General features: G+C 46.7%; 1 protein-coding gene across 2 annotated transcripts; it reads left to right on the top strand.

The window, feature by feature from the left end:
• The first annotated feature begins 6,038 nt into the window (after nt 1-6,038).
• On the top strand, nt 6,039-20,165 carry LOC116798323 (E3 ubiquitin-protein ligase RBBP6-like). 2 transcript variants are annotated; one of them, XM_032710655.1, is made up of 11 exons: nt 6,039-6,322; nt 7,976-8,075; nt 9,680-9,716; nt 10,939-10,983; nt 12,740-12,828; nt 12,935-13,031; nt 14,382-14,521; nt 15,387-15,568; nt 17,415-17,518; nt 17,952-17,992; nt 19,869-20,165. In XM_032710655.1, the coding sequence occupies exons 1-11, from the start codon at nt 6,157-6,159 to the stop codon at nt 20,086-20,088; spliced, it is 1,221 nt and encodes a 406-aa protein (XP_032566546.1). In that variant the 5' UTR covers nt 6,039-6,156; the 3' UTR covers nt 20,089-20,165. The 2 variants fall into 2 exon arrangements, with proteins under 2 accessions (XP_032566546.1, XP_032566545.1); XM_032710654.1 differs by having other exon boundaries at nt 14,379-14,521.
• The last annotated feature ends 6,904 nt before the right edge of the window (nt 20,166-27,069 follow it).

The raw sequence follows: 27,069 nt of genomic DNA, 5'->3' as shown, positions 1-27,069 counted from the left end.
TCCAAATGTCAGTCCCAGTCAAGGACACACTCAGGAAGCACTTGGGCCACAGGAGTTTCCCCCCATAATGGCCTCAAAGGAAAGCTGGCACCCAGCACAGCCAGACCTTTGCTCTCAGCTGTTTGCTCATGAAAACTCACCAAGATACACTGAGAGCAACAAGGCATAGACTTTAAAGCTCTTCTTCTGCTGGACCATCTTTCGCCTGAAAGAGAGGGAGTCCTGGGGCTGTCAACGAGCCAAGTCTTGGGCAAACCCCTTCACAACAGGGAAGCATAGGAATCTTGCTGGTTTTGCTCCCAGAGCTTTCCCAGACCTGCACAATGTCTTGCCAGAGCCGGGGAAAGTCCCCTGCAGACACCTGGCTCTGCCCCAAATGCCTGGCTACATGGCAGTTTGTCCTACCCCAGCCAAAGCTGGGGGGCTCTGGCTCTGGTGTGCCAGTGACACTGCCAAGGGGCTTTGCTCTTGGTGCTTCCTGAGAGTGGCTGCAGCACAACAGCACCCAAGATTCAGTGCCCAGGTGAGAGCCCCGGGCTGCTGGCTGAGGAGCACCATCAGTTCTCCCCTCTGCTTGCACTGGCCCTCAGACATCCCCATCCTGCCCCCTGGCCACAGCAGAAACATGCAGTACTTACGCCTTGAGGATGTATGGGCTCAGACGATTTCTCCCCAGGAAGACAAGGTCATCTGCCAGTTGACAAATCTGCCTCAAGAACATCCCTGGGCAAAGAAACCGTAGAAAGCTGTGCCTGTCTCTTGAGGTCTTGTCTGTAGGATGCTGAGCCAGCCATGGGCACTGGGCCCTACACATCCCTCCATGGGGTGAAAAGTGCAGCACCCTGCACCTCTCCTGCCCTTAGTGACACTGGGCTGGAGCTCTGGCACAGCACAGCTCTCCCAGTTCACCCCAGAGGATGTCACGGCAAGTGTCAGTGAGGAGCTTACTTGCAATTTCTTTGACCTTTTCCAGATGAAGGTTCACCAGAGCTGCAGTGAGTGGAGCATCTGCACAGCTTCCAGAAGAAGAGAAACAAGCTGGTATCAGCAGTCCCCTCCAGCAGCACAGCCCAATTCTCACCCTGTGTCTTCCTTCTCACTGGCCCCTGACCCAAACCTTCCCCTTGGCAGGCATCTCTCAGTGGCTGTTTGGAGAGGGAGCACGGGGTGCTCTCCCCACCATGGCATCCCCAGCTCTTCCCTGGGTGCTGGTGGTCTCCAAACCCTCCCTTCCCCACACAGAGTGAGCCAGGCTTTTGGCCTAGACCTATCCCCACAGAAGGAAGCCTTTGCATGCCACAGGGCTGATCTGTCAGCTTCCCCATGCTGCTCCAACCCCACTGAGCTCGTCGTGCCACATCCATCCTACTGCCCCAACCCAACACCCCAGGCAGGAGCAGCCGACCTCGTACCTGCTTCTCAACTCCACAGTCACCTCTGCCACCTCATCCTCACAGCCCAAGCAGCGTCTGGCAGACCCACGACGTCTCCTGGGGGGAGCCTTTCTCGCCATCTCCAGGCTCCGGGCTCAGCTCTGTGTCCTCAGCCCCTTCAGTGGGGTCTGCCCAGTGCAGCAGCCACGGGGCAGCCGTGGGTTCTGTCCCTGTGCCACAGGGCTGTGTGGGCACACAGCTCTGACCTCACAGCAGTGGTGGCTCTGCTGCCACCACGGGGGTGTCCAGGGCGACAGCCACAGGGGGACTGTGGGTTCTGTCCCCCAAATGCAGTGCTGGTGGGACTGCCTTTGTGTTGGATGGTTGAGCCCACCAGCTAACAAGCAAGTTCATAGAATCATAGAATCAGCTGGGTTGGAAGGGACCTTCGAGATCATCAAGTCCAACCCTTGATCCAACCCTGCTGTGGTTCCCAGCCCATGGCACTGATGCCACACCCAGGTTTTTTTTAAAATCTCCAGGGACAGAGAATCCACCACTTCCCTGGGCAGCCCATTCCAATGGCTGAGCACCCTCTCTGCAAAGAAATTCTTCCCAATATCCAACCTAAACCTCCCCTGGCACAGCTGAAGACCGAGCCCTCTTGTCTTGCTGATGGTTGCCTGGGAAAAGAGACCAACCCCCCCCTGGCTCCCCCCTCCTGTCAGGGAGTTGCAGAGAGTGAGGAGGTCTCCCCTGAGCCTCCTCTTCTCCGGGCTGAACAGCCCCAGCTCCCTCAGCCTCTCCTCACAGCACTTGTGCTCCAGTCCCTTCCCCAGCCTCGTTGCTCTCCTCTGGACCTGCTCCAGCCCCTCAATGTCCTTCCTGAGCTGAGGGCCCAGAGCTGGACACAGCACTCCAGGGGTGGCCTCACCAATGCTGAGTAAAGTTATATACAAAAAAGCAAATGATGCTCGCAGAGGGCCAGGAATTGTAGAATGATCATGGAATCATGGAATGGTTTGGATTGGAAGGGCCACACATGTCAGAACTCTGGGGATTATTATGTCTCAGCCTCAGCACCACCAGCACTGCCAGGCCCACAAATGGGCATGGGGAGGGAGGATGAGCCTTCCTGCTGCCCCTGAGGCCCTGTGCTGGGGCCTGGTCACCTTATGGTAAAGGAACCACAAGCCCTGGAAGGTGTGAAGCCCAGTTTCTTACAGCTTTGTGGGTAAAAGACGATTTTTGGTGCCCAGTGAGTTAACCTCAGAGGTGATTCTGTGGTTGGAACAACCGTATCTTTTCTATCAATTCTGTTACCTATAAAAGGTAATACTGTTGCCTTTTCTGGACAGAAGTATTAATTTGAGCTTGTTTCCTCTGCCAGTTGGTCCCATTGCACTCCCAAGTTTTGGGAAATTTATTATCTTCAGGACTTGCAACTCCTGCCAGACTGGGTGTGATCATGGCCTCAAAATATTACCAGAGAAGAGGATACCCAGATAGTGCCATTACATGTGTCTCATTGTCCCATTTCTTGCCCTGATAAAACATCCTCAGCATCTCATTTCTTCTCCTTTTCTTCATCCTGGCTTACCCTCAGCTACATTGAGAGCTTTTCACTTCTAATTTACAGCCTGGGCAATACCACCCACGCAGACCTGGCATTACATGCAAGATCCTGTTTGTTCTCCAAGAGAAGGAAACCACAAGGACCCAGCCTCTGTTGCATTCCTTTCCCTTGCAGGTCACCACAACCTGCTCTAAAAGGGGCTGTGCTGACAGAGGGTGAAGGACAGCCCCTGGTACCCTCCACACTGACTCACACTGGCTCTGGTCCCACACTGATGTGCAGCAAGAGGAAAACTGGCAGAGAAGCCAGGTTTTGGACAAAACAACAAATCCTGGGATTTCTGAGCAGAAACCTACAGATAGACCACGTGGTGCTGCTGTAAGGGAAGCAAAAGGCCTGATTGGCAAGCAAGGGAGATGTGCAGGAAGGTGAGGTGGCAAGCAAGGAGTGCTCCTCACCCAGCTTTGGACCTTCTAATAAACCCATGGTGAGCAAGTGAGAGGACCAGGCTTTGCCAAGTGCAAGCACAGTAGCTGGAACAGACCCACCTGGCATTTCTGCCTGCATATCCAACAAAATATGCTCATATATACACCAGAGCCTTGCATAACTGAAGAAAGGATGCCAAAACTTGGGTGGAAACCCAAGTCCTTTGCCTAGTGCTGATAAGGGCTGTCACTTCTCCTCCCACCTGTCTACTTAGTAAATACAGCCACTGCTTGGAAACCAGTCATGTGTCAACGCTGAATTTTGTCATCAGAAGAAAACTCTCTTGCTTATTAAAAAAAAAATTTGCAAAGATGGAACACAACAGTGACACACAGAGATGGCAACTGGGGCCCCAAGGCAGTTCTGCAAATATCACTCTTGTCCCTCTTATGGATACACCTGATCCTCAGCCCCACTTTGGATCAGACTGACTGAGGAGCAGCAGCCCGTGCCCTGGGGTGGATTTGCAAGCTGGAAGGCTCCTGGCTCAGGCACAAGGAAATGAAGGTGCCTCGGAAAATATTTTGAAAGGTGGTTTCAAAGCCCCAAATTATGCAAGATAACCAAAGTACAGAACAAAACGAAGCTAAAACAAAGACATTTATCTTCTCTACCCTACTGACTAGCAGCCAACTACTTCACCCTGTAAATATTACCATCAGGATAAGCTCGTTTGGGCTGTCCCTGAAGTGCAGCTGGACTGCACAGCAGTGACTCTCCCCTTGAAATGGGGCACCACCACTGCCAAAGTCTGAGGCTAAGGTTAGACCTAGCTGAACCTAGCTTTGTGAGGAGTTTAGAAATCCTCATTGCAAGGATCTTTCTTACCCCTCTCTTATCCTGCTTATGCAGCAGCTCTTTTGTGCTTCCCTTTCCTCTTCCCCTTCCTCAGCTTTGGGCAGCTGAAGAACATAGACTAAAATCCCAGAATGGTTTGGGTTGGAAGGGACCTTAAAGCCCATCTCATTCCATGACAGGGACACCTTCCACTCTCCCAGGTTGTTCCAAGCCCCATCCAACCCAGCCTTGGACACTCCCAGGGATGGGGCAGCCACAGCTTCTCTGGGCAACCTGTGCCAGGGCCTCCCCACCCTCAGAGGGAAGAATTTCTTCCTAATATCCAATCTAAATCTACCCTCTTTCAGCTAAAAGCTATTCCCTCTCGTCCAGTCACTCCAGGCCTTTGTCCAAAGTCCCCCTCCAGCTCTCTTGTAGGCCTCCTTCTTCTAAATATTTTCATGGTCATCTCAACTTTCTGCCTTTCAAACAAGTAGCTTATCTCAACAGGACAAGGATAGATAACACTGTTTTAACCTCAAGTAAGCAAATATTTAAACTGTTTATTTAAAGATAAGAATTAAGAGGACTGGAAAAAATGACAGCTACATGGAAAGTGAAAATTCAATTTAGTGCTTAAGCAACTTGAATCCCGATGCTGCAGCTGTAGCAGAGGGCTGACACAGATCATGATAAAACCAGAAATCCTTCCACTAATGACAACATAACTCCATCTGAGGGAAGACAACATCTGTATAGGAAAACATAGCCATATGTCTGTAGTGCACAGCGTTTCTCTTAACAGCACCAAGAACTTGCTGGTATAAAATATTACAAATTTTAAGTGCTATTTTAAAGTAATTTACAGTTCTATCAACAGGAGTGAGAAAATAGTCAAGAATTTGACTTGCAGAATGGGAGATGATTCATGACTTTCTCAACAGCCTTCATTATGGATGAAGCTTACACCTCTCTATTTGGGAATGGCACACCCTGTTAGGATGGGGCTGGCTGGCTTGGTCAGCCTTGCAGTTTTTCAGTCAGAGAAGAGAAAAAAACTGAGGAAGAACTAAGCAGACGAAGGCCAGCAGGTATCAGTTCCAGCTAACCTTTCACCTGGGTGCAGAATGAAGCTTCTTTCTAAAAAAAAGAAACAAACAAAATAAATTGCATCTCTATCAGATATTGGTTTTTCTAGCAAATGTCTTTTTTTTCACCCTTTGCTTCACTAAAAAGCTCTTTTGCCCAGACCATTTTTTTCTCATGCCAAAGCAGGAAAGCACTGGGAATCTTGCACAGTTGCATAGGGAAGCTGTTGCCCACTCAGCTCTACAGCCAGGTTCAGTTGTCCTTGCCCCTAACAGGTCACAGGGGGGCCATGTCAGGAGAGAGCTGGGTCTGTTAAATGTGGAGAAGAGAAGAACTCATTGTGGCCTTCCAGTGCCTAAAGGGGGCTTATAAAAAGGCTGGAGAGGGACTTTAAATACAGGCAGATCGTGGCAGGACAAGGGGAAATGGTTTTAGACTGACAGAGGGCAGGGTTAGATTAGATATTAAGAAAAAAATGCTTCCCTGGGAGGGTGGTGAGGCCCTGGCACAGGTTGCCCAGAGAAGCTGTGGCTGCCCCATCCCTGGAAGTGTCCAAGGCCAGGTTGGATGGGGCTTGGAGCAACCTGGGATAGTGGAAGGCGTCCCCCCCATGGCAGGGGGTGGACCTGGGTGATCTGTAAGGTCCCCTCTACCCCACACCATTCTGGACTTCCACGCCTCTATGATTTTTCCATAGTGCCTTTGGTCACGTGAGGTCACAGTGTGGGGTGGGGGGTGTTCTCCTGTGGCCCGGGTTTGTGTCCCAAAACGCCCTCGGTGGAACACTGAGCCAGTGTCCCAGTCCCCCCAGCGAGGGGTCACTCCTGGCTGTGTGTGTGTGGCTGTGGGACCATGTCACACGTCCACTACAAGTTCTCCTCCCTGCTGAGCTCCGACGTGGTCACCTTCCCCGGCCCCAGCATCGCCCTGGGCGAGCTCAAGCACCGCATCATGGCCCGCAGGAAGCTGAAGGAGGCGAACAGTGACCTGCAGATCCTCAATGCCCAGACCAATGAAGGTACCTGGGGATGGTGGGCACGTGTCTGGTCCCCACACAGTCACCCTGGGGCCCATCCAGCCTGGGGAGTGCCTGGCACTGGGAGTGAGAGTGACTCCAGGGATGGAGCAGGGTGGTAAACCCAAACATGGGATTCACAGAATCATGGAATCAGTTGGGTTGGAAGGGACCTCTGAGATCATCAAGTCCAACCCTTGATCCACTACTGCTGTGGTTCCCAGCCCATGGCACTGATGCCACATCCAGTCTCATCTTAGAAATCTCCAGGGATGGAGAATCCACCACTTCCCTGGGCAGCCCATTCCAATGGCTGAGCACCCTCTCTGGAAAGAATTTCTTCCTAATATCCAACCTAAACCTCCCCTGGCACAGCTGAAGCCCGAGCCCTCTTGTCTTACTGATACTTGCCTGGGAGAAGAGACCAACCCCCACCTTGCACATTGATGTGCAACGTAGAGTGATTATAAATTTTTTTATTTTCCAGAATTTCTCAAGGTAAAAATGATGATGAAATGTGGGAGGATATTTCAGCACAGAGAAGGCTGTGGGGACACACCAGAGCAGTCACCCAGTATCTCAAGAGGGCGTATTAAAAGCAGGGTTTTCCCATCTCAGGTTTTATAGGCTACTCTGTCATGGCAAACACCTTTACTGCAATAGTTTTAACAGTTGGGATTGTTTCCAGATGAAGTGGTGTGTTACAATAATGGTTGATGTTTAGAACTGTTTTTTCATTTGGATTCTGTGATATCTGTTGAGTTTGACATTCCTAAACTGAGGGGCAGAGGGAGAGGCACTTGTTAATACAGCCAGAGAGTGACAGGACAAGGGGCAATGGTTTTAAACTCACAGAGGGCAGGGTTAGATGAGATATTGGAAAGGAATTCTTCCCTGTGAGGGTGGGGAGGCCCTGGCACAGGTTGCCCAGAGAAGCTGTGGCTGCCCCATCCCTGGAAGTGTCCAAGGCCAGGTTGGGCTTGGAGCAATCTGGGCTAGTGGAAGGTGTCCCTGCCCATGGCAGGGGGGAGGAACGAGATGATCTTTAAGATCCCTTTTGACCCAAAGCATTCTATGATTCTGTGTTTCTATGACATTAAAACAGACTGGGTAGATTTCTCTGAATCTGGCAGAGAAAACTGAAAGCAATGGAAATGAACAGATGTGGTCTGTCAGTCCCGAGCCCCAGCAGTGCAGGTGAACTGCTAAAGCCATGAAAAAGATGATGCAGAGGTTTCAGACTTTAGCCAGGTGCCTGTTTGGTTGCAGATAAGCTAGTCTGACTTTAGGGAGACTGCTGTGGCTCACTTTTCTCCAAAGATCTACTGGGTTTGTAGCCTAGCAGAAGCAAAAGCAACTCAAGCCAGAATCAGGAAAGAACCTCCTGAATTAGCAACTGTCCTTTAGTGACCTTGGAGAGCATTTTACTGTTGGCATTCAAACTATTTAAAAAAAAAAAAAAAGACAAAGATTTTGTTACTTTGGTTTGATTATCAAGCCTGAAGATTTCTTCAAAGGTTCTGTTTGTGTGTTGAGACAACCAAAGCACGATGTTGCATCTGAAATTTTGCTTTCAGGTCCCTAAAGGGATATTAATACCCATTCCCATGAATATCCACTCTCATGGGGTTTTTTTCTTGTGGGTTTTTTTTTGAGAATACACCGATGCCAATGCCCTGATCCTGAAGAATTCCTCAGTGATCGTGAGGAGAGTCCCTGCTGGAGCAGGTACAGCTGCCAGCAGAGCAGAAGCTAAGTGAGTACCCACGAAGCACTGGATTCCTTGTGAGGGGTGTCGGTGTGTGAGCTTTTTTAGTGGATAATTCAGACTGTATGTGTTAAAGCTGCAGTTATTTTGTGTTGTTTTGCAGTAGATTTTAATGTATCTGCCCCAAAGGCAGCAGATTTTTAGGCCTGCTGGGATTGGGTTTGTTCTTGGGGTTGATTTTGCTGAGAGCCAAGTCACGGATCCCGTTCCCTCTACATGGAGAGATTCTGTATTCTATGTGAATGCTTTTGTTGCTTTTATAGTAAAGACAGGTATGCCTTGTAGGGTAAAGTTTGTTCCCCTTTCAGAAGGGTCTGATTATCAGTGTTTGACTCTTTCCTGCACTTGGGGAAGGGACAGACCTCTTGCAGGAGCACCTGCAGGATATGGCAGATATTCTCACATCCACACCAGCTGTAGATAAAAAAACCAAGGATTACCAGCTGGTGACCTGTGCAAACAAGGATATTCATCCATAATTAATTTCTTTTGGCTTCCTAAAGACAATGTTCATTTCAGGCAAGAGAAAAAGAACCATACCCTAAACTGCACTGGTTTTTATGTGAGTGCAATGAAGGAATAGTTAATCCTTTCCAATATTGAAATTCATAAGCAATTTAGCATGTTACCAAATGTTACAGGTTATCTTTCTGTGTCTGTTTGTACCTGTTGGGGTTTAGGAATGATATTCTCCAATTCAGTACTCCCACTAAACACCCCCTGCCCACTCCAACGGGAGGAGCAAAAGGCAAAGATCACAGGTTGAGATAAGAACAATTTACAGGAAAGAGCAGCGAGATAAGAAAATGAACAGTAACAGCAACAATATTAATAACAAAAGGTGTAAGAAAAGTAATGATTCACACAGGAAAAAACCCCAGATAATAGACAATACTGGACAGCACGTTTGCTCAGCTGGATGGAACCTCTTCTCCCCGGAATAGAGTCCCTTCCCCCTGCCCTGGCAATGACCTGAGGGGGGACAGAACAACCTCTGGGCCCTGGCCACAGCCCCTCCTGGTTACTGCAAAAAACTAACCCTGCCCTGGCCAAAACCAGGGCAGCACCCTGAGCTGATCCCTGTGTTCCAAGTTTTAATTCTGGACAGAGAATCAGAGGTACTGATTAGAATTACAGACATTCAAATGCAATCCTGATTTCAGGATTATTGTTGTCCTTTCTGTGTTCATTCACACCAGTTCTGGTTCAGCTCCATCAGCACCATTTAATCTCCATCCTTCTGAAAGAGGTGCCTCTGCCCACAGTGAGGAGATATTATCAGTTTACAACTTTGCCATGTCTTTCTGGTGTTGATTCTCAATAAATAAAGTACCCTGAGGAGTTACAGTGTGTCCCAAACAAACAGGACAGCAGCATCCTGGTCCCCACGAAGCATATCCAAGCAAAACCCCCTGAATTTATGTGGCCCTGCCTGTCATTGCTTCAGTGCTTTCAGGCACTGCCCAGTGACTCTTGATGCCTCAGGGTTGTGCTCACAAACATGGCTTTGGTTTTAGGGTCTGGTTTCAGTGCTTTATGCTGGGTGTGAGTGCTTTACTTTAAGTTCTGATCACCTCTATTTCTTCTTCTAGATGTCAAAGATATCCAGCGAAGGGAACACCAAAAGCAGTATGTAAACCCACAATCCCTCTTTTTCTACACACCACACTTAATTCTAAACAATTAATACAAATCCTTGTAGTAATTTTCCAAGTGTCAAATATAGTATATGTTGTAAATGCAGCTGATTTGACTCAGCACAGTTTTTTTCAGTAAAACCTGAGCCAAGCCATCATTTGCACAGTTCCCCAAGAGCACTGCAGCTCAGTCCTAACCAGACCTGGGGACTGCATTCCTGCCAGATGCTCCAGTTGGCATCTGGGAGGGATTTTGGTCTATTGTAGTTGTGGGGTTTGGGTCTTGGTTGTGTTTTGTAAACCATTTCGGTTCAAACAAATTATTCAAGTGTCTATAACTTCTTTTTTTTTAAATGTTAATGGAAATTGTTTCATAGATGTCAGTCTGGGTTATGTATGGCTGCAATGGAGAAAAAATAGAGGGCCATCTATTCATCATCAGTAAAAAATTGTCTTTGGTTTGATAGCAAGGAGAATAATACTAAATTCTCACACTTTTCAAACCAATGTAGGTAATATGGCCTGTGGTCTAATAAAAGACATGAAACCAGTCTCCTCTGGTTTTGTAGGCTACTCTCTCATGGCAAACACTTTCACTGCAGTAGTTTGAGCAGTTGGGGGTTTTTCCAGACGAAGTGGTGTGTTACAGTGATGGTTGATGTTCAGAGCTGGTGTTTTTCTTTGGATTCTGTGGGATCTGGTGAGTTTGGCACCTCTGAACTGATTGCCAGGAGGGCAGAGGTCACGTTTCAGGGCTGCTACACCTGTGCCTGATCGTGACAAACAGCTCCACTGTGCTCAGAAAAGCATCTCCACCTGCATTTATAAGTGATGAGGCATTAATTGCACTGAAAATAAGTTTCCTTATCAAATAGACTTCAATGCTCTTTACATCCTTTTTAGCTGAAAATTGACATCTCTCTTACCCCTTCAACTTCTGCACAGTTGTGAGCATTTGACAAGGGTCCCTCTCTGAGATGTTCTGAGCAATAAGTTGATCTCAGGCAGGTTTGTTTCTTTCAGCTTCTTTTCAGAGGCTTTCCTAATCTGTCATGAGGTTGGACTTTGCTTTGAAGAAACACCCATGGCACCAGGATGGAAATGCCTTTTTCAGTGGCAGAGGCTGTAGTGCAGACTTTCAGACCACTGTGGAGGTTAACTATTGCCATGTTTTGGTTGTAGAACTTGAATATGTGTTTAATTTTTTTTAACAGATTGCTGACCCTTCTGTACCTCTTCCTCTGGCCCAGCTCATTGAGGTAGAGATATTATTCTCAAATGCTAAAAGAAAAAATATGTTTGCTTCATATTTTTTAAATCTTACACTGTGTTCTATAGCTGGATAACTGTTGTAATGAGAACAAAACTTTATTTTTAGTAATTTTAAGTATTTATTTTAAGTTTAAAATGTGTGTATGTTTGGGTACCTATCCTGGGAGGAGTTCCCAGTTTGGGAAGATAGAAGGGGAGCACCTTATCAGCCCCAACATGATGCTGCAGTATCACTCACCTTCAAGACACAAAGAAGAAGCACTTCAGCAGCTCTTTACTATTTCATTTCATTATTTTTGTGCTGAAAACTAACACAGCAGCAAGTCCTTTCTTCTGATAATAAAGGCTGGAATTCATCTCCCAAAAAAAGAAATCTCTTCCCACTGGTAATGTCTTTCCTCCTCCACTGCAGAAATCACACTATGTACATTGGCCAAAAGGAAAAAAGATAAATCAGTTTGGAAGGCAGCCACCAAAAGAAATTGGTCTTCACTAGTGTTGCCCTTAAAGATGTTGTTGCCTCTGTAAACTCATGTGAAGTTTTACTCTTGTGATGGTTTGCAGACTGGCTCAGCACAGAGGCAACGTGTTCTGAAACATTTTCTATTCTATTATTTCTCTGCTCCAAATGCCATATTTGAATTTTGGTCTATTCTAGTAGTGGTTTTTGGGGCTTGGATGTGTTTTGTAAATCATTCTGGTTCGAACAAATTAGTCAAATGTCTATAACTTTTTTTTTTTGAAATGTCAGTGGAAATCGTTTCATAGATGTCAGTCTGGGTTAAAGGAAGTCTGGAAAAAACACTGTCCTTAAAACAATCACAAAATAAACTGTTGGCCCTTCTTGGTTTGTTCTGTGAATAAAAGCAAAGCCCTGAATGGTTGGGTGCTTGAGGGTCCAAACCACTCATTTACTCCTTTAGGCCCTGCTTGTATCTGGACTAGTGTGTAATAAAATCATTTCAACAAATATTACTTAGAAAAAAAAATCAGCTGGCTTCAATAATTTGAAGATCTGGTTGTGCAGAGGGTTTCTATGACAAGGTGGATGTGAAAAAGACCATCTCGACTGCAAAAAACCTGCAGATTGTGCTTTCTGCAGTTAAATGACTGAATAGGAAGAAGTTGGGGACTGTGCAGTTGGACTGCCTGCAGCACACCATGGTCAGATTGCTGAAAAGAATCTCTGGTTTGCTGAGCAATTATGAAAAGCTTGGTTTTTTTAATGCTTCTGTGTCTGAAGCTGAATTTCAGCAAGCAAAACCAGCTGCCCTGCCTCTGCAATGGGGTGTCCTCTTAATGCTGCAAAACATAAACCATGCTGCTTGCACCCTTCTTTCTCAATTACAAGTGCAGCAGAGACCTTCTTCCAATAGTCTGGGGCTTAAAAATCAGTTTTAAAAATACTGGATTGTACAACTTTTTCAACACATACCTTCAGTCCTCTTGGAAGCAAATTGGGCTGGTTACCCAAGACTTGCTGCCAGGTACAAACAGGGCCCAAGGCTCTCAGTGCCCCAGACTGCTCTTTCCAAGTGAGTTCCCAGGCTCAGAAACATCATGGAATGGTGCAAGGACTCCCCAGAAGATCCTCAGGGCAGCTCTGTTTTATACAAGCAGCTGTTTTCATCCAACCACAGCTGGCTGCCCTTCCCAGCAGAGTGGTGTGAGTGGGGTCATCTTTGGCTGTGGGGGCTCAAACACGTTCCTAAGGTGTGTGTCCAACCCTTCCCTGCTGTGCAGAGCCCCAGCCTGGCTGAGACCAACGTTCCTGAAGAGGAGAAGATCAAAGTCATGATGATGCAGTCCTGCTCTTACTACGACCCCAGCAAGTAAGTGTCGATCATGTCAAAGGCGACGGAAAAATTGCCGAGAGGTTTTGAAAAGGGAGACACGTGCAAACCTTTTCCTTTTTTTTTTCCCCCCAAAAACCTGCAGTTACCTGAAGGTACCCTTGGGTCCACTCCCACCACCCAATACTTGCTTCAAATGCGGACAACAAGGTCACTGTAAGAAGAAGTGCCCAAACACAGGGGTAAGACTGGGGAGAACTTCTGGGCTTAATGCAGTTTTTATAATTTTTTACCTTGGCAATAATGCAACAAACACATGAAGGGTTGTTTCTGTTGTGTGGAGGTCAATAATGCTGAGATGATCCCAGCTTGGGGGCAAGAAACTGCATTGCTTTATTGGACTTACAAGTTCATATTTAAAGGGTTTGGGGTCTATATATTCAGCAGAGGGTTGTAACTATTACAATTATTACAAATAGGGGTTTTCAGGGGATGACGTAAGGGGAAAACCCGGGTTAACAAATTTGGGGTTTTACACATACATCACAGGGGAAAACCCATTTTATCTTGGGGGAATTACAGGGAAAAAAAGGTATTTGGGTTTACAGGATGCAAGGATTAAGGGAACACAAAGGGAGAGATAAAGCACAAAAGGTCTTCTGCACAGGTTTGGTGAGATCAGGGTGCTGACTCTCTGGCTTGGACAGGGCATGAGATAACATCATGCAAAGAGTCTCCTCACATCCTGCTGGAGAAGGCAGGAAAAATCCACAGGGATGAGGTCAATGAACAGGGTTTTTCCCAGCTGCTGTAGCCCATGGCTTTTTGCAGAGATCACTCAAATCTCTCTCTGCAGATATTACATTTTGGGATCCAACACTCTTGGGGTGAAATACAAAGGTTATGTGCCAATGTTGTAACACTCTTCAAAATTCATGGGAGACCTGATGTTATCAATGAAAAATTTCCTTTTTCCTAGGTCACAGGCATTAAATATGCCTGTAGATCTCTCTCTGTGAGAGACACATATTTTTATATATTGAAATATATATATATTTATAAATATTCTGAAAATTTTGATGGTTTAAACTCTTTTCAATGACAATTCATATATTTGATATTTTGTTTAAAACCACAATGTTTCTGTTGACCCCATCTATTGAATATTTGTGTGTTTTCATTGCACAAGGCTCTGGCTGAGTATTCAAACTCTTTGATGTTTAAATGTGTGTGCATGAGGGGTGAATTCAGCCTCAGTTGTAGATGGGGAATAGAAGTTTGCCCCAGTGACTGATTCAGAGCCCTGGAAGAGGAGTGGGTTTGTGACCCTTCTCTGAGCCAAGGGGTATTTCACCTGAAATTAAGTCCAAGGACATCAACTGAGTTCAAAACACTGCTTCAGCCTCTGGAACATCCTGGTAAATTCATTATATATCCATGATTATTCCCATATTGATTCTGGGAAATAAGTATTTCGATGGAGGTAGGTAGAAGGAGAGGATTAAAGGTTTTGCCACTTCAAATAATCACTGAAACATCACTCTAAGTGTGGGTTTTAGGATCAGCTACACCTGCATTTCTTCTCTCAGCAGAACAAAAACACTGAGGGTGTTCCCAGGATTAAAAGGAGCTCAGGGATTCCAGCGAGTTTCATGGTGGAGGTGAAGGACCCCAATGCAAAGGGAATAATGATAACCCCCAAGGGAAAATATGCCATTCCAATCATTAATGTGTAAGTATGGAATTCATTGGACTGATCCAAAAGGGAACAAGGGGAAACCACGTGGAAACATCTGAGTGCCAATGTCACCACAGTGGCAGCAAAAAGGAGAGAGAAGGACTTTTTATACGGGCAGATAGGGGCAGAACAAGGGACAGGGTTTTAAACCAACAGAGGGCAGGGTTAGATGGGATATTGGGAAGGAATTCTTCCCTGTGAGGGTGGGGAGGCCCTGGCACAGGTTGCTCAGAGAAGCTGTGGCTGCTCCATCCCTGGAAGTGTCCAAAGCCAGGGTGGACAGGGCTTGGAGCAACCTGGGCTAGTGGAAGGTGTCCCTGCCCATGGCAGGGGGAACTAAATGGTCTCCAAGGTCCCTTTGAACACAAAACATTCTATTATTCTCTGATCTGTCATTATGGGTGTGCTTATGCATTTTAAAAGGTAGCCCTTCTGTTTGTCTGTCTTGAATCTCCTTTGGTAGAAGCTTTGACACAAACTTCTCCGATTTATAAAATGTATTTACCCAGAGATCAGCTTTATCACGCCTGTAATTTACCCTCTAGCAAAGGGGAGGTGGAATTCATTTCATTTCATTTCTAGCTGTCAAAAAGTTATTTTTCTACTCTGAGCTCATTTTTTAGTTGATGCAATGATGGGAGAGTTTTGCAGAAGGAAAATTGTTTCGCCCTCCCCCTTCTCATATTAAGGCTACAAAAAAGCAGATTAAACCAAATGTCTGCAGTTTAGGGGGCTAAAGTGGACTGAGAAGAATTCCATCTGTTATTTTCCTTTGATAAAACCCAAAGCATGGAAAAGTTTTCCTTTATACACCTTTACCTTTTTTCTTTTTCCTTCCCCTCTCCCCACCCCCCTTCAGGGAAGCTTATGCCAGAGAAAAGAAGGAAAAGCCTCCCCTTTTACAAGAGGAACCAGCCTCTTCCTCCTCCTCCTCCTCCTCCCCAGCTCCCATTCCAGATAAGCTGTTATGTGTCATTTGTAGAGAGATAATGACTGATGCAGCTGTAATTCCCTGCTGTGGAAGAAGTTACTGTGATGATTGTAAGTGTTAACCCCACATTTGTAAATTCAGAACGTCACACCTGATCTTCTGAAAGCAGAAACTGGATGGAATGAAATGATTGTGTTACCAGTTCTAATTAATACCTCAGTCTGCCCTGAATAGGAAAGGACTTGTCTCATGCAAAGAGAAAAAGAAAAAAAAAAAAAAAAGAAAAAAAACCAAGAAGCATTTTTCCCTTTGCTGTGATTTAGGTATGGTATTCCCCAATTTAGTGTTCCCACTGAAACACTCCAAACTTGCTCACTCCCCATCCTCATCCCTCTCCCCCTGCAGCAGGATGGAGAGGAGAACTGGAGGCAGAAAAGGTAAAGATCACGGATTGAGAGAAGAACAATTTACTAGGAACAGCAATGAACTAAGAAACAAACAGTAGCAGCAACAATATTAAACAGCAGAGTGTACAAAGTAGGCAAATGATCCCCACACAGAGCCTGGTGCCACCCTGACCACTCTCTGTGCCACTGCCCTGACTGGAAGGTCCCCCCCCATCTCTTTGTTGCCTAAAATCAAAGAAAAATTCTCTGGACAATTTTAGTATAGAAAGGTAGAGAGCTGGTCTTTAATTAAAGCTACTTAAGGTGCATAAAATACATTTTTGCACAAGCACACAGGGGAGCTTCTACAATTTTATGACACTAGCTAATTATCATATCCAATGGGATTCACCCATCCCGAAAATTGTTCATCCCCCAGGACCTCCCTCAGGCCCACCTCCCTGAATTGGGTGGGTGGTCTTCTACCTTCCTCTACCTTCCTCCATCTTCCTCTTCCTCATGATGTTCTGTCCTGCTTAGAACCATTTCAAGGATTCTGAGCTTTCTGAATAGCTTTGACTAAAGTTATATCAAGGAATGCACTGGTTATGTCTTGTCCTTGTACACTCTCTACAGACTAGATGTCCTTTAGCTTGCTAAAGATCTCTATTTATTGAAATCCTTGACTAGAAACATAAGCAATATTTTGGAATTTGGTACAAAAGTATTTAGTTAAAAGCTCCGTCCTAAAATTACTAAAAAGTGCTAAAAGCTACATTAAAATCTACATACCTCTGGATCTTAAGGCATCATTTTGTGTATGGTGTGAGGTGGTACAGAATAACCCCAGGGTCCTGGCCATGCCCCTCCTGGATGTTACCCAGCCCTCATTCTAATCCATCTGGGTCATGTTGTTTCCGTGGTCAGTGGCCATCCCTCCAAGATGCCTGTGGAGTTCCTTTAGCCCATGGCTGTGGGTTCTATCCATCCCAGATGTCTGCCAGGACAGGAAGGTGGGCTGGTGGTTGTAAAGTGCATCAGGAGCTCATGGCTGGTGTATCTGGAGCAGTCCCTGCCCTTTGTCCATGGCAGTGGACACCGGGGCAGTGTCGTTCAGCAGCCAACATCACTCAGTCCAACATTACAGACTGTTCTCTCCCAGAAATCAAATCCCATTAAGGTTCACATCGTGTCTCCCTCTCCCTCTGCACCGTCCACCAAGTGGACCCAGGTCCTTGAGCAAAAACAATCCCACAGATGGGTTTGCCCTTGGTTGAGGCAGGACTGCCCCAAACTGTCACTGTGAGACAGGAGAGTGGAGACACAGCCTCGACATCTTCAAATGCCACCACAGCCAAATGTCAGAACTGTAGAGTTATTTGTGGCATATCAGAAACTGTCTCCACTGTTGAACCTTTAGAGCCTCATGTTGCCAATTCAACACCACATGGACCCATTTTCAAGACCACATTCACCCATTAATCTTGTACGTGTTTTTACAGTTGGTGAGAACACCCAAAATTTCTTTAGTTTGTCTAAAACCTGTTTTGATTGCTCTAATTATACACAGGTATCAGAATAGCATTGCTGGAATCAGAGGGACACACCTCCCCAACCTGCCATCAGACAGGTGTTTCTGCTGATTCTTTAAATGCCAACCAGCTCCTAGGCCAGGTAATGATGACTTTTATTTAAACTCTTTGTAAGAAAAGCCATTTGTAAAAAGCAGAAAGGGAAATAAATATTAATTTACATCTCCTTCAGCAGGGCTAAATTGAATAAGGCTTAATTTATTTCTCAAACACATTTTCTGCCATTACAGAAGCAGGCAGCTCTTTAGACATGGTCTGAAAAACCCAGATCACACTTTTGTTGAACGTGGTCCCCTCACTTCCCAACCTGGTGTTAACACTTTAAATACAGGTGCTCTGGGTTACCACTCATTGCTAACAGTGTTTTGTGGGATGTGTTCCTACATCTGCCATCAAACTATTTGGACTGACAGCAGTTACAGCAGTACACAAGCAATTCTCCTCTGTGGAGACTTTTGTTCATAGGTCTACTGAAGTTTCACGGTACCTGTTTGTAAATGTTCTTCTGCCTCTAGGCTGGGAGTGACTTCCAAAGTGGCAAACCGACCTGGGAACTGTAAGTATTCCACAGAAACACAATATTTTGAACTTGTGATTTATAATGAAATAAGTATGCACAGATAGTTGTGCAAAACAAAAGTGGTAGTTAATTTTTAAATGGCTTAATTTGAGTGGGCTTTCACAAAGGGGATCTGTGCTTACAGTAAGATTATTTAAAATAAAACTCCAGCATATGACTGAAAAGAGGACTCTGAGCTCTTTTTGAGGAAACCACAAGTACATATAAAAAATAAACATAATTAAAGGATGAGGTGGAGAGCTGCCCTTTTGATTCCTGGCTGAAGAAGGCTGAAGAAATTAATTTCCCAATAGAAATCAGCCACCAACATTCTTTCTTTAACAACTTAGTTGATTCTGATTGAGGAAATTACTGGAAAAGTCAAGGCTGTTATTTTATGCCCATTTTGAACACCTTCAATTTAATCATCTCAAAGAGCCAGGCTGCTTTCTCAGCTGGAGAGGGAGGAGTCTGTTTTATTTACTTAGCCCTTCCTTTTGGTATATTTGCTAGAAATGGATCGTAAGGGTGCATTGTGTTTGTAAAATCTTCTAGAGAAATCAAAACAAAACCCAGAATCCATCCCACAGACGGTGTAAAAATCTCAAATTCAGTAAGGAAGAAAATAGCACCTGAGGGAACAGCACAGGGAGCCTCTGTGGGAGAATTAAAAGGAGTTTGAGAGCAGATAAGTTAATATCTGCTGAGGTCTGAGGCTGTGGAGTGTGAGGTGCTGGGTGAATCCAGGAGGGGCAGAGGAGCCCTGGGCACAGGGGAGTCTCCCTGGAGCACGGGCAGCCTCCCTCACAGTCACAAAGCTGAGTGTGAAAAGAGAGAAGCCTGAGGGAACTGCTGGGGGGAGGATGTGGCAGGCAGGGATGAGGATCTGGAAATGAGGGGAGTCTCAAGGGAACAGGCAGCTGGAGAAAAATGAGAAAATTGAGAACACGAAACTCTTGCCACCATGATACCCCTCCATTCACCTTCCTCTTTAAAATCAGGGCAGAGAGCAACAAACAGGGACACAAGTTTTGGGGTTTCTTAGGAAAGAAAACCTGATGTTTCTTATCTCCCAAAATCACTTGGGCAGGAGTCTGTATCACAGGTGTCTGTGGGTGATGCTGTCAGAGCCTCTCCCAGAGTCACAGCACTGAGTCACCTTCCCAGAGGCCAAGTTTAGAAGCTTTCAGAAATGACTTTTCTCCAGTGTGGTCACTGGCCTTGGTTAGAGCAGAGGGCTGTGCCAGAGGTTTCTCAGACATCTGGCCAACAGAGCACTCCCCTGTGTCAGCTGCACTACCAGCATTTGTCATCCTGTACAAACTGACAGATGAGGAGTGAATTTAGGCTGAGGTGGCATTTTAAAATGGAGCTCTGCTCTTCAGGTTGAATCGTGTTTTCTCCGTGGCTGGTACTACACTGCAGCCATTCAGACTTGTTCTTTTTGCTTCTTCCTGCAATAAAAATGATTCCAGCTGCATGTAAGTGCAGAGCAGTGCCAGCTTTGTGCATTCTGTACCAGCACAGGCCAGTGTCACCCCCTTAAATCCACCCATGGCTCTGGCAGTTCAAGTGACACAAAAGAGTGGAGATAACCTGACCTTTCCTGGCTGGGTTTGCACTCACAGAGCAGCAGCTGTTCTACCTTGTCAGAAGAAACTTTTACATTACCAAGTTCTTCCAGGGGCAGCAGCCAATGATGCCATTATTGGCAGCAAGCTGAAACAATCTTTGACACAAACATATGAAGAGGGGAAAAAAATAAAAACCCAAACCAAATTTGGGCAGAAAACAACAGGGAAGAGTGACTGTTTCAAATTAAGTTCCTTTTTTTTTGTTTTGCTTTGTTTTGTTTCGTTTCACCCCCCTACAGAAAACTCCATTCACGGCCAAGGTCTCCAGGTGTGAGAGATGAGCCTGTGAAAGCAGATTCCGTGATTTTCAAACCCAAAGCAAGAAATGGTAAGAGGAAGAGGAAAGCAAAAGTGACTGTACAAAGACAATTCAGCTCAAGCTTCCCAAGACAAAGTGGACACCAACGTGGAAAACGTCCTCGACTGGAACCTCCCGTGAAGGAGGTGAAGAAGGAGTAGCCAACCTTATGTTCTTAATTCATCTTCCTACTATCCCTTGTAGAGCATTTCTGAACAATAAACAACATAGGCTAGAAAAAACCCTGATTTAGTGTGTTTTTATTTACATGTGCTGTATATCACAAGCCAGGGCAGGTCACTGGACATTAACTGGGTTGGTCACTACCTCAGGTAGCTGCCTTTGACATGGGTTTTGTTTCTCATTCTGTATGCATCAAACAGCCCAAGGAAACAAGAAAAAATCTTGAAAGGTAAAAATAAAAAGAGGCAATAGTTGTAAAAGAAATAAACCCCAGGAGATGTGTCACAGAGGAGTTGCAGGAGTCTCTCATGGCTGACGAAAGAGCAAAAGGTGGCTGGGCTGGGTTTGGCTGGGGCAGAGTTAATGTCCTTCCCAGGGGCTGGCATGGGGCTGTGGTTTGGATTTGTGCTGAACACAGGGATGATAATAGAGATGTTTTTGTTATTGCTGAGCAGTGATCACAGAGAGCCAAGGCCTTTTCTGCTTTTCATACTGGTGAGGGGGCTGGGGGTGCATGGGAGGCTGGGAGGAGACAGAGCCAGGACAGATGGCCCAAACTGACCAAAGGGATGTTCCAGACCACAGGACATCATGCTCAGTGTATTAAGTGGGGGAAGAAGAAATCAGGGGGTATGTTTGGAGTGATGGTGTTTGTCTTCCCAAGTCACCATGGCACGTGAGGGGGCCCTGCTCTCCTGGAGGTGGCTGAACACCTGCCTGCCCATGGGAAGCAGGGAGTGGATTCCTGGGTTTGCTTTGCTTCCATGTGCTGCCTTTGCTTTCCATGTTAAATTGTCTTTATCTCAACCCATCAGTTTTCCAGCTTTTACCCTTCCAACTCCCTCCCTGGTGGGGGAGTGAGTGGCTGTGAAGGGTTTGGGTGCTGGCTGGGGCTCAACCACGACATTGGCTGAAAAACTCAGGATGCAGGAAGCATGTTCCCTCATGTTTTCAGGTTTCTCAGTTCTTGAAAGGAGACTTGCAAGCCCTCTCTGGTTTATTTCCTCCTCCAACTCCAAAGCAAGCTCTTTATCCTTTCATCCCAACATTGCTGCCATGCAGCTTTGAAAATGGAAGGATTAAGGGTAAACAGAGTATTTTTTTAGGAGAGGGGTTGTGAGTGGGGTGTTGAATGGATGAGCTTTTTTCTTCTCTAACAGTTTTAGGGGATGTTGGCAGGAGAAATCATTTCACTGGCTTCTTTACGGGTCACTGCTCAAGCTGACATCACACCTAACTTTGAGAAAATTGTACAAAGGCTTCACCCCTTGCCCTGAACTCCAGAGAAGAAAGGAGTCCATGCCTCTACAACCCTCTAGCTCAGCAAGGTGGTCACAGGGGTCCTCCTGCATCCCCTCCAAAGGGAACAGCACCCATCTGCTTCCACTGAAAAAAGTAGATCCCCCCCAGACCCTCTAAAATAGGCCTTGGGTTTGCTGTGAAAACTTGAAATCTTTTAGGAAAGAAATAAAAAGAGCCTCAGGTTTCCGACAACAACTTTCCTACATTATTTGAAGGAACAGTGGGAATTCTGTGGGAAAATGTGACACCTGGAGAACTTTTACTTGCAGCAGAGTTCACTGCTCAGCTGCTCATTCTGTAGCATGGCTTGAAGTCAGCTTCCTTACTAGATGCCAGTGCTTCCATGTAGGATTGCTTTACCTCTCTGATCCATAAGGAAAGTGCCAGTTGTACTTGTTACAGAGTTTTTGCTGCCAAATCTTTCCCCAGCATCTTGGACCTGAGGCTCAGGTGAGTTAGTGTTTTTTGAGACGTGGAGCTGCACAGACGTACAAATTCTCCTATAATGCAAATATTAATACCCAGAAATGTTTAATGCAAAGCAGATAACTCCAGGTGAAGAACTGGGGGGTGTAGTCCTGACTGTACTTGGTCTATGTGTATTAAGTCCTCTTTGTGGGTGCATTTTATGATGAGATCACCACGCTTCAGTGATTTTTTTTTTCCACCAAGTTTCAGTGATTTTTTTTTTTTCCTGAGGACACATACTTGTTTTTCCACACAAGTACGTGTCCTCAGAAACGCTTGATTTTCTCAGAGGCACTTCACTCACATTCAGCTAACTGGGAAACCCAAACATAACAATCCTTTCTCTCATGTTCTCGTGCTCTACCAGGCGTTCAAGCCCAGTGAGTGTTTGTGTCAGTGGGTGGTGAGAACTCGCGTGTTTCTGAAAGGTTTCTACGGGACAAAGGAACGTAAGTGATGGTGTTATGTCTGACCTTTTAAAAATTGTGTTTGATGTGTTAGAATAACACACGAAAAGCTCTTGGCTTTTACCTGTGCCCTTTCAGTTCTCGGCCAAACCACCACACGGTGGCGGTGAGGACTCGCGAAAGGAGTCAGTGTGTGAGGACCAAACCCGTCAAAGTGCGGATCCAAGCGGAAAGCATCACTACCCTGGAAGAAACTACGCCAGGACAGAAGGGTTTGCCCGACCTTCCCCTTTCATGTGCAAACTCTTATTTGCACCACACTCGAGAGGCAGCACGGGCTCCTTTCCAGTTATACGTACAAATAAATTTGTTCACTCTTGCAGAACCCAGCTACGTAATTGAAAATATCCCACAAAACCAGAGCTCACTGAAGGGCCTCATGGTTCACACCCAGGGCTGCCCCACCTGGGAGGTGACTCCCCCCAGTGCTCCCAGTGCCCTCCCACTGCTCCCAGTGTCACTCCAATAATTCCATGATTCCACCTCTTCCTGTGACTTTTCTCTTCCCACAATGTGCCGTGGGGCTGCTGACAATGGGAATCCCACAGCCAGGAGCACTGCAAAGCTCCTCAGTGGTGTGGGCACAATGAAGAGCTCAGAAAGGCTGAGTGTGACTCTGGCTGCCTTCTGATGGGGAACTGCTCTGCTCCTCCCAGTCTTCTCCACTACCTGAGAAGAGGGAATGATGTAACTTTGCTCTAATATCACCTAAAATCTTTGAATGGGGTTCTGAGCAACCCGGGCTAGTGGAAGGTGTCCCTGCCCATGGCAGGGGGTGGAATGAGATGAGCTTTAAGGTCCCTTCCAAACCAAACCATTCTGAGATTCTATAATCTACTACTGAAGTGTCTTACTGGTATAACAGGGTGATCCTAAGGCTCTGGTAAGGGTAAAGAATTTCCTCTAGCCTGAAATCATAGAATCATAGAATCAGCTGGGTTGGAAGGGACCTCCCAGATCATCAAGTCCAACCCTTGATCCAACCCCGCTGTGGTTCCCAGCCCATGGCACTGATGCCACATCCAGTCTCTTTTTAAAAATCTCCAGGGATGGAGAATCCACCACTTCCCTGGGCAGCCCATTCCAATGGCTGAGCACCCTCTCTGCAAAGAAATTCTTCCTAATCTCCAACCTAAACCTCCCCTGGCACAGCTCAAGACTGAGCCCTCTTGTCTTGCTGATGGTTGCCTGGGAAAAGAGACCAACTCCCCCTGGCTCCCCCCTCCTGTCAGGGAGTTGCAGAGAGTGAGGAGGTCTCCCCTGAGCCTCCTCTTCTCCAGGCTGAACAGCCCCAGCTCCCTCAGCCTCTCCTCACAGCACTTGTGCTCCAGTCCCTTCCCCAGCCTCGTTGCTCTTCTCTGCACCTGCTCCAGCCCCTCAATGTCCTTCCTGAGCTGAGGGCCCAGAACTGGACACAGCACTCCAGGGGTGAAGCAGTGCCTGCCCTAACTCCTTCAGCCTGGAGGTGGGGATCTGCTCAGACATCTTGTCCTCACAGCCCCGGGGGTGCAGATGTCAGCAAGAAAGTCTCTTCAACAGAGAGACCTGGTCTTGTCTGCAAGCACCACCTTCTCCCTCCTCTGTAGGACACCGGTGAAGTCACTCTTTCATCACCATTAGGGCAGCCCACGTGGCTGCTGTGGGCACTGACATCATGTCATGTGCCTGGGTGAGATGTTTGTCATGAGAACAGGGAAAAGTTTTCTCTAATTAATGCTAATCGTAGTACAGGCTGGAGATTTGTGTGCCACATTCCCGTTAGAAGGAAAACCAGGGATGCTGGGGCACTGGGAGCTGCCAAATTTAGAGAAATACCAGTTTAAAAGGCGAGGTCCAGGGTGGAACATTCATACTTTTTTCTTTCCTACTCAGAATAAAGGTTGTCAGTGAAATCAGCGGCAAAAATGTTGATTGTGGTGTCAACCCTTAAAATTGGTGTTCTGGGAGGAGGGCAGGCAGATGGGAATGTGCTCTCTGGGCCAGTGTCAGCAAGTCCAGACCACTGCCAGAGCCACTCCTTTATTCTGCCCCTGTTTCAGTGCACTAAACTGGGGAGGTGCCTTGGAAACTCCTCCATTAATCACTTCACCGACTGGTTAGACACAAATAAAAAGCAGCTCAGCTTCCATGAAGGTGAGAGAGAAACACAGACTGATTTTTGCTAAGATCAGGATCTTCCAAGAGAAGATTTCAACCCAAAATAGAAATGCTATTTTGGATTTTTACACCTCCTGAATCCTTTGCTTTTCCCCTGCTGTAGGTGTAGGGAATGCTGAGATTCCCTGTTTTGAGCCCCAGCATCAGAGGTTGTTTCCAATTATTCACCCAACAAGGCACTGAGGGTGCTGGATATCCAGGACACAGGACATGGACAAGGCTGAATCCATTGGTGTTGGGATAGTCTTGATAAAATAAATGTGAAGCCACAAGAACTTGCAGCCTTTTGTTCCAGGACGAGAGGAAATGGCTCTTTTGGACCTTTTCAACTGTCCTGGGCCTTTTAGATCAGTGTTGGGCACTGCTGCAAGTGTGGCTGGATCAGGAAATTTTGGGGGAGGACTCGTTGTACAGTTTGGATGAGCTCAGCCCCTCCTGCCCCTCCCTTTTGCCCTGAACATCTCACTCAAGCTTCCTCAGCCAGGGAGATGCATTTAGGGCAGCCAGACAATGCTGTCTAAGGGGGATGAATCTGTGAGTGAGTGCAAAAAACATTCAGGGCGTGGCTTTTCCTTTATTCTCCACTGCAGGAGTTGATATTTGTGGACATGCAGTGGTCTGTGTGAGCAGCAGCTCCCCTCCAGATCCCAGCTGGTTAATCCTGCCAGCACAGCAGCCCCAGCTCATCCAATGAGCTCACGTGCCAGTGCTTCAGGTCTGAGAGCTGCACGTCTGATTCTGAGGTGATTCATTGCCCCACAGAAATGAATTCCTCAAAGTCTTTCTCTTGAAAGGACTTGCACCTCAGAAGTCTGTGTGTGGGTTAGGAACACACTGGATTCCCAGAACAAGGCAGCCCTGAGGTCACATCTTTGCCACTGCAGATCTGTGAAAGAATGGTCTGCTCTGGTGTCAGCTCAATGCTCAAATATTCCACCTTGGGGAGGCAAGAGAACCTCTTGGCATCTGCCAGCCTGGTCCTGCTGTGTCCTGGCTGTGCAGCTGGGGCAGCTCCTGGATCATTTTAATGTCAAAGGAAGAAGATCCTATTTGGGGTATTGCCCTGTGTTCTCAGGCACACAGATTCCTTTGTTTCTTTTGGCTAATGGAGCTTCAAACTGGCCCACCCTGGATGTTCTGTTTGCTCAAGGCCAAGCTTGGCTTTGTCCCCAAAGCTGGGATGAAGAGAGGAGGGACAGATGAGCAGAGTCCCTCAGTTTGGAGTGGTTTCTGACACAGGGACGGAGACATGAAAAGTGCCAAAGGGTATGGGGGCATTTGGCCTGGTAAAACAACACACCTAAAACTCAGGGCATCCCTCAGGGACACACACCATCTGTGTCCCATCCTGGGGCAGAGCAGAGAGGGGCCAAGAAACAGCTTCTGCATTTCCACAGCAGGATTTCCCCATCACTGTTTATGCCACCTGGGCCACTCCTATTCAGACCACCTGGATTTCTCCCACATTTCAAGCCCCACCTTGGAGGTCTGGGTACCTCACTCTGACACAAAGCTCACCCAGGGCTGTGTAACAGGCTTACAATTCAATTATTTTTTTAACTCCTTGCCCCTCCACGAGGAGCAGTCCAAGGGTCTGAAAGCCAGGGAGACGTGGCAGCACCTGCTAGGAGGGAATAAGCAGGTGGAGGCTTGGCTTCCCTCTGCTTTTCCTAAGCACTTTGTACCTAGTGCTTAGATAAACACCATTTACTTCTTGGTGCTGCAAGACTGGGCAAGGAGGCAAAACACATGGATTTACAAACTATCTCAATAGTACAGACATGCAATTAGGAGTCAGACATGGCCTGTGTGGCCTGATCCGTGGGTTTGGTTTGGGGTTACAGTGGCAGAGCTGTCCAGCTGTGTTTGGAAAGCAGTGCAATAACGAGTCACACTTCTGGCTCCCTGCTCCTGCTGCTGATTTAGAGGAGGAGGGATTGAACCCAAGTGGGGTTCCCACTGGGAAGCAGTGGGAATGCTGGTGCTTCTGCAAGGCTGGCTCTGTTTTTTTTTTAACCCAGGTCATGGAGTTGGGCATCAAAGTTTTCCTTAAGTTCAGGAGCTTTGTGTGCCTTACCACAGAGTAAGTGGGTTTCAAGTGCCACATCCCTCTTGCACCCCATAAGCAGCTCAGAGCAGTTTCTGGGATCAACCCTCTCACTGCAGTTAATTCTTAGGTGCTCCTTGCACTAAAAAGTAGATGGAAAATTATTTGCAGTGCATTTGTGCTCTTCACTAAACATGGAATATATTTATTCCTCGCTTGACTCTTCAGTATTACTTTGCTTTTTTCCCCTTGCAGCTCAGCAGTGGGATCTGCAGGGTGTGTGCAGGGAGCTTAGTGGTTCCTGGGTGGAGCTTGGTGGTGACAGACGCTGCTCCCGTGGGGAATTTGGGCTGGATTAACACCAGGCAATGGTCTGGGGATTGGTGGAGACCACAGCCCAGCTGCTTTGTCACCCCAGGGGTATTTTGCAGCTCCTTTGCATGGATCAGGGCAATACCTAGCCACCAAGCTCCTCCAGCACTGCCTCAAAACACAGCAAGGGGGAAAGAAGCATCTCC

Source organism: Chiroxiphia lanceolata, chromosome 25, assembly GCF_009829145.1.
Source record: "Chiroxiphia lanceolata isolate bChiLan1 chromosome 25, bChiLan1.pri, whole genome shotgun sequence".
Taxonomy (NCBI): domain Eukaryota; kingdom Metazoa; phylum Chordata; class Aves; order Passeriformes; family Pipridae; genus Chiroxiphia; species Chiroxiphia lanceolata.
This window is presented reverse-complemented; position numbering and strand designations above follow the sequence as displayed.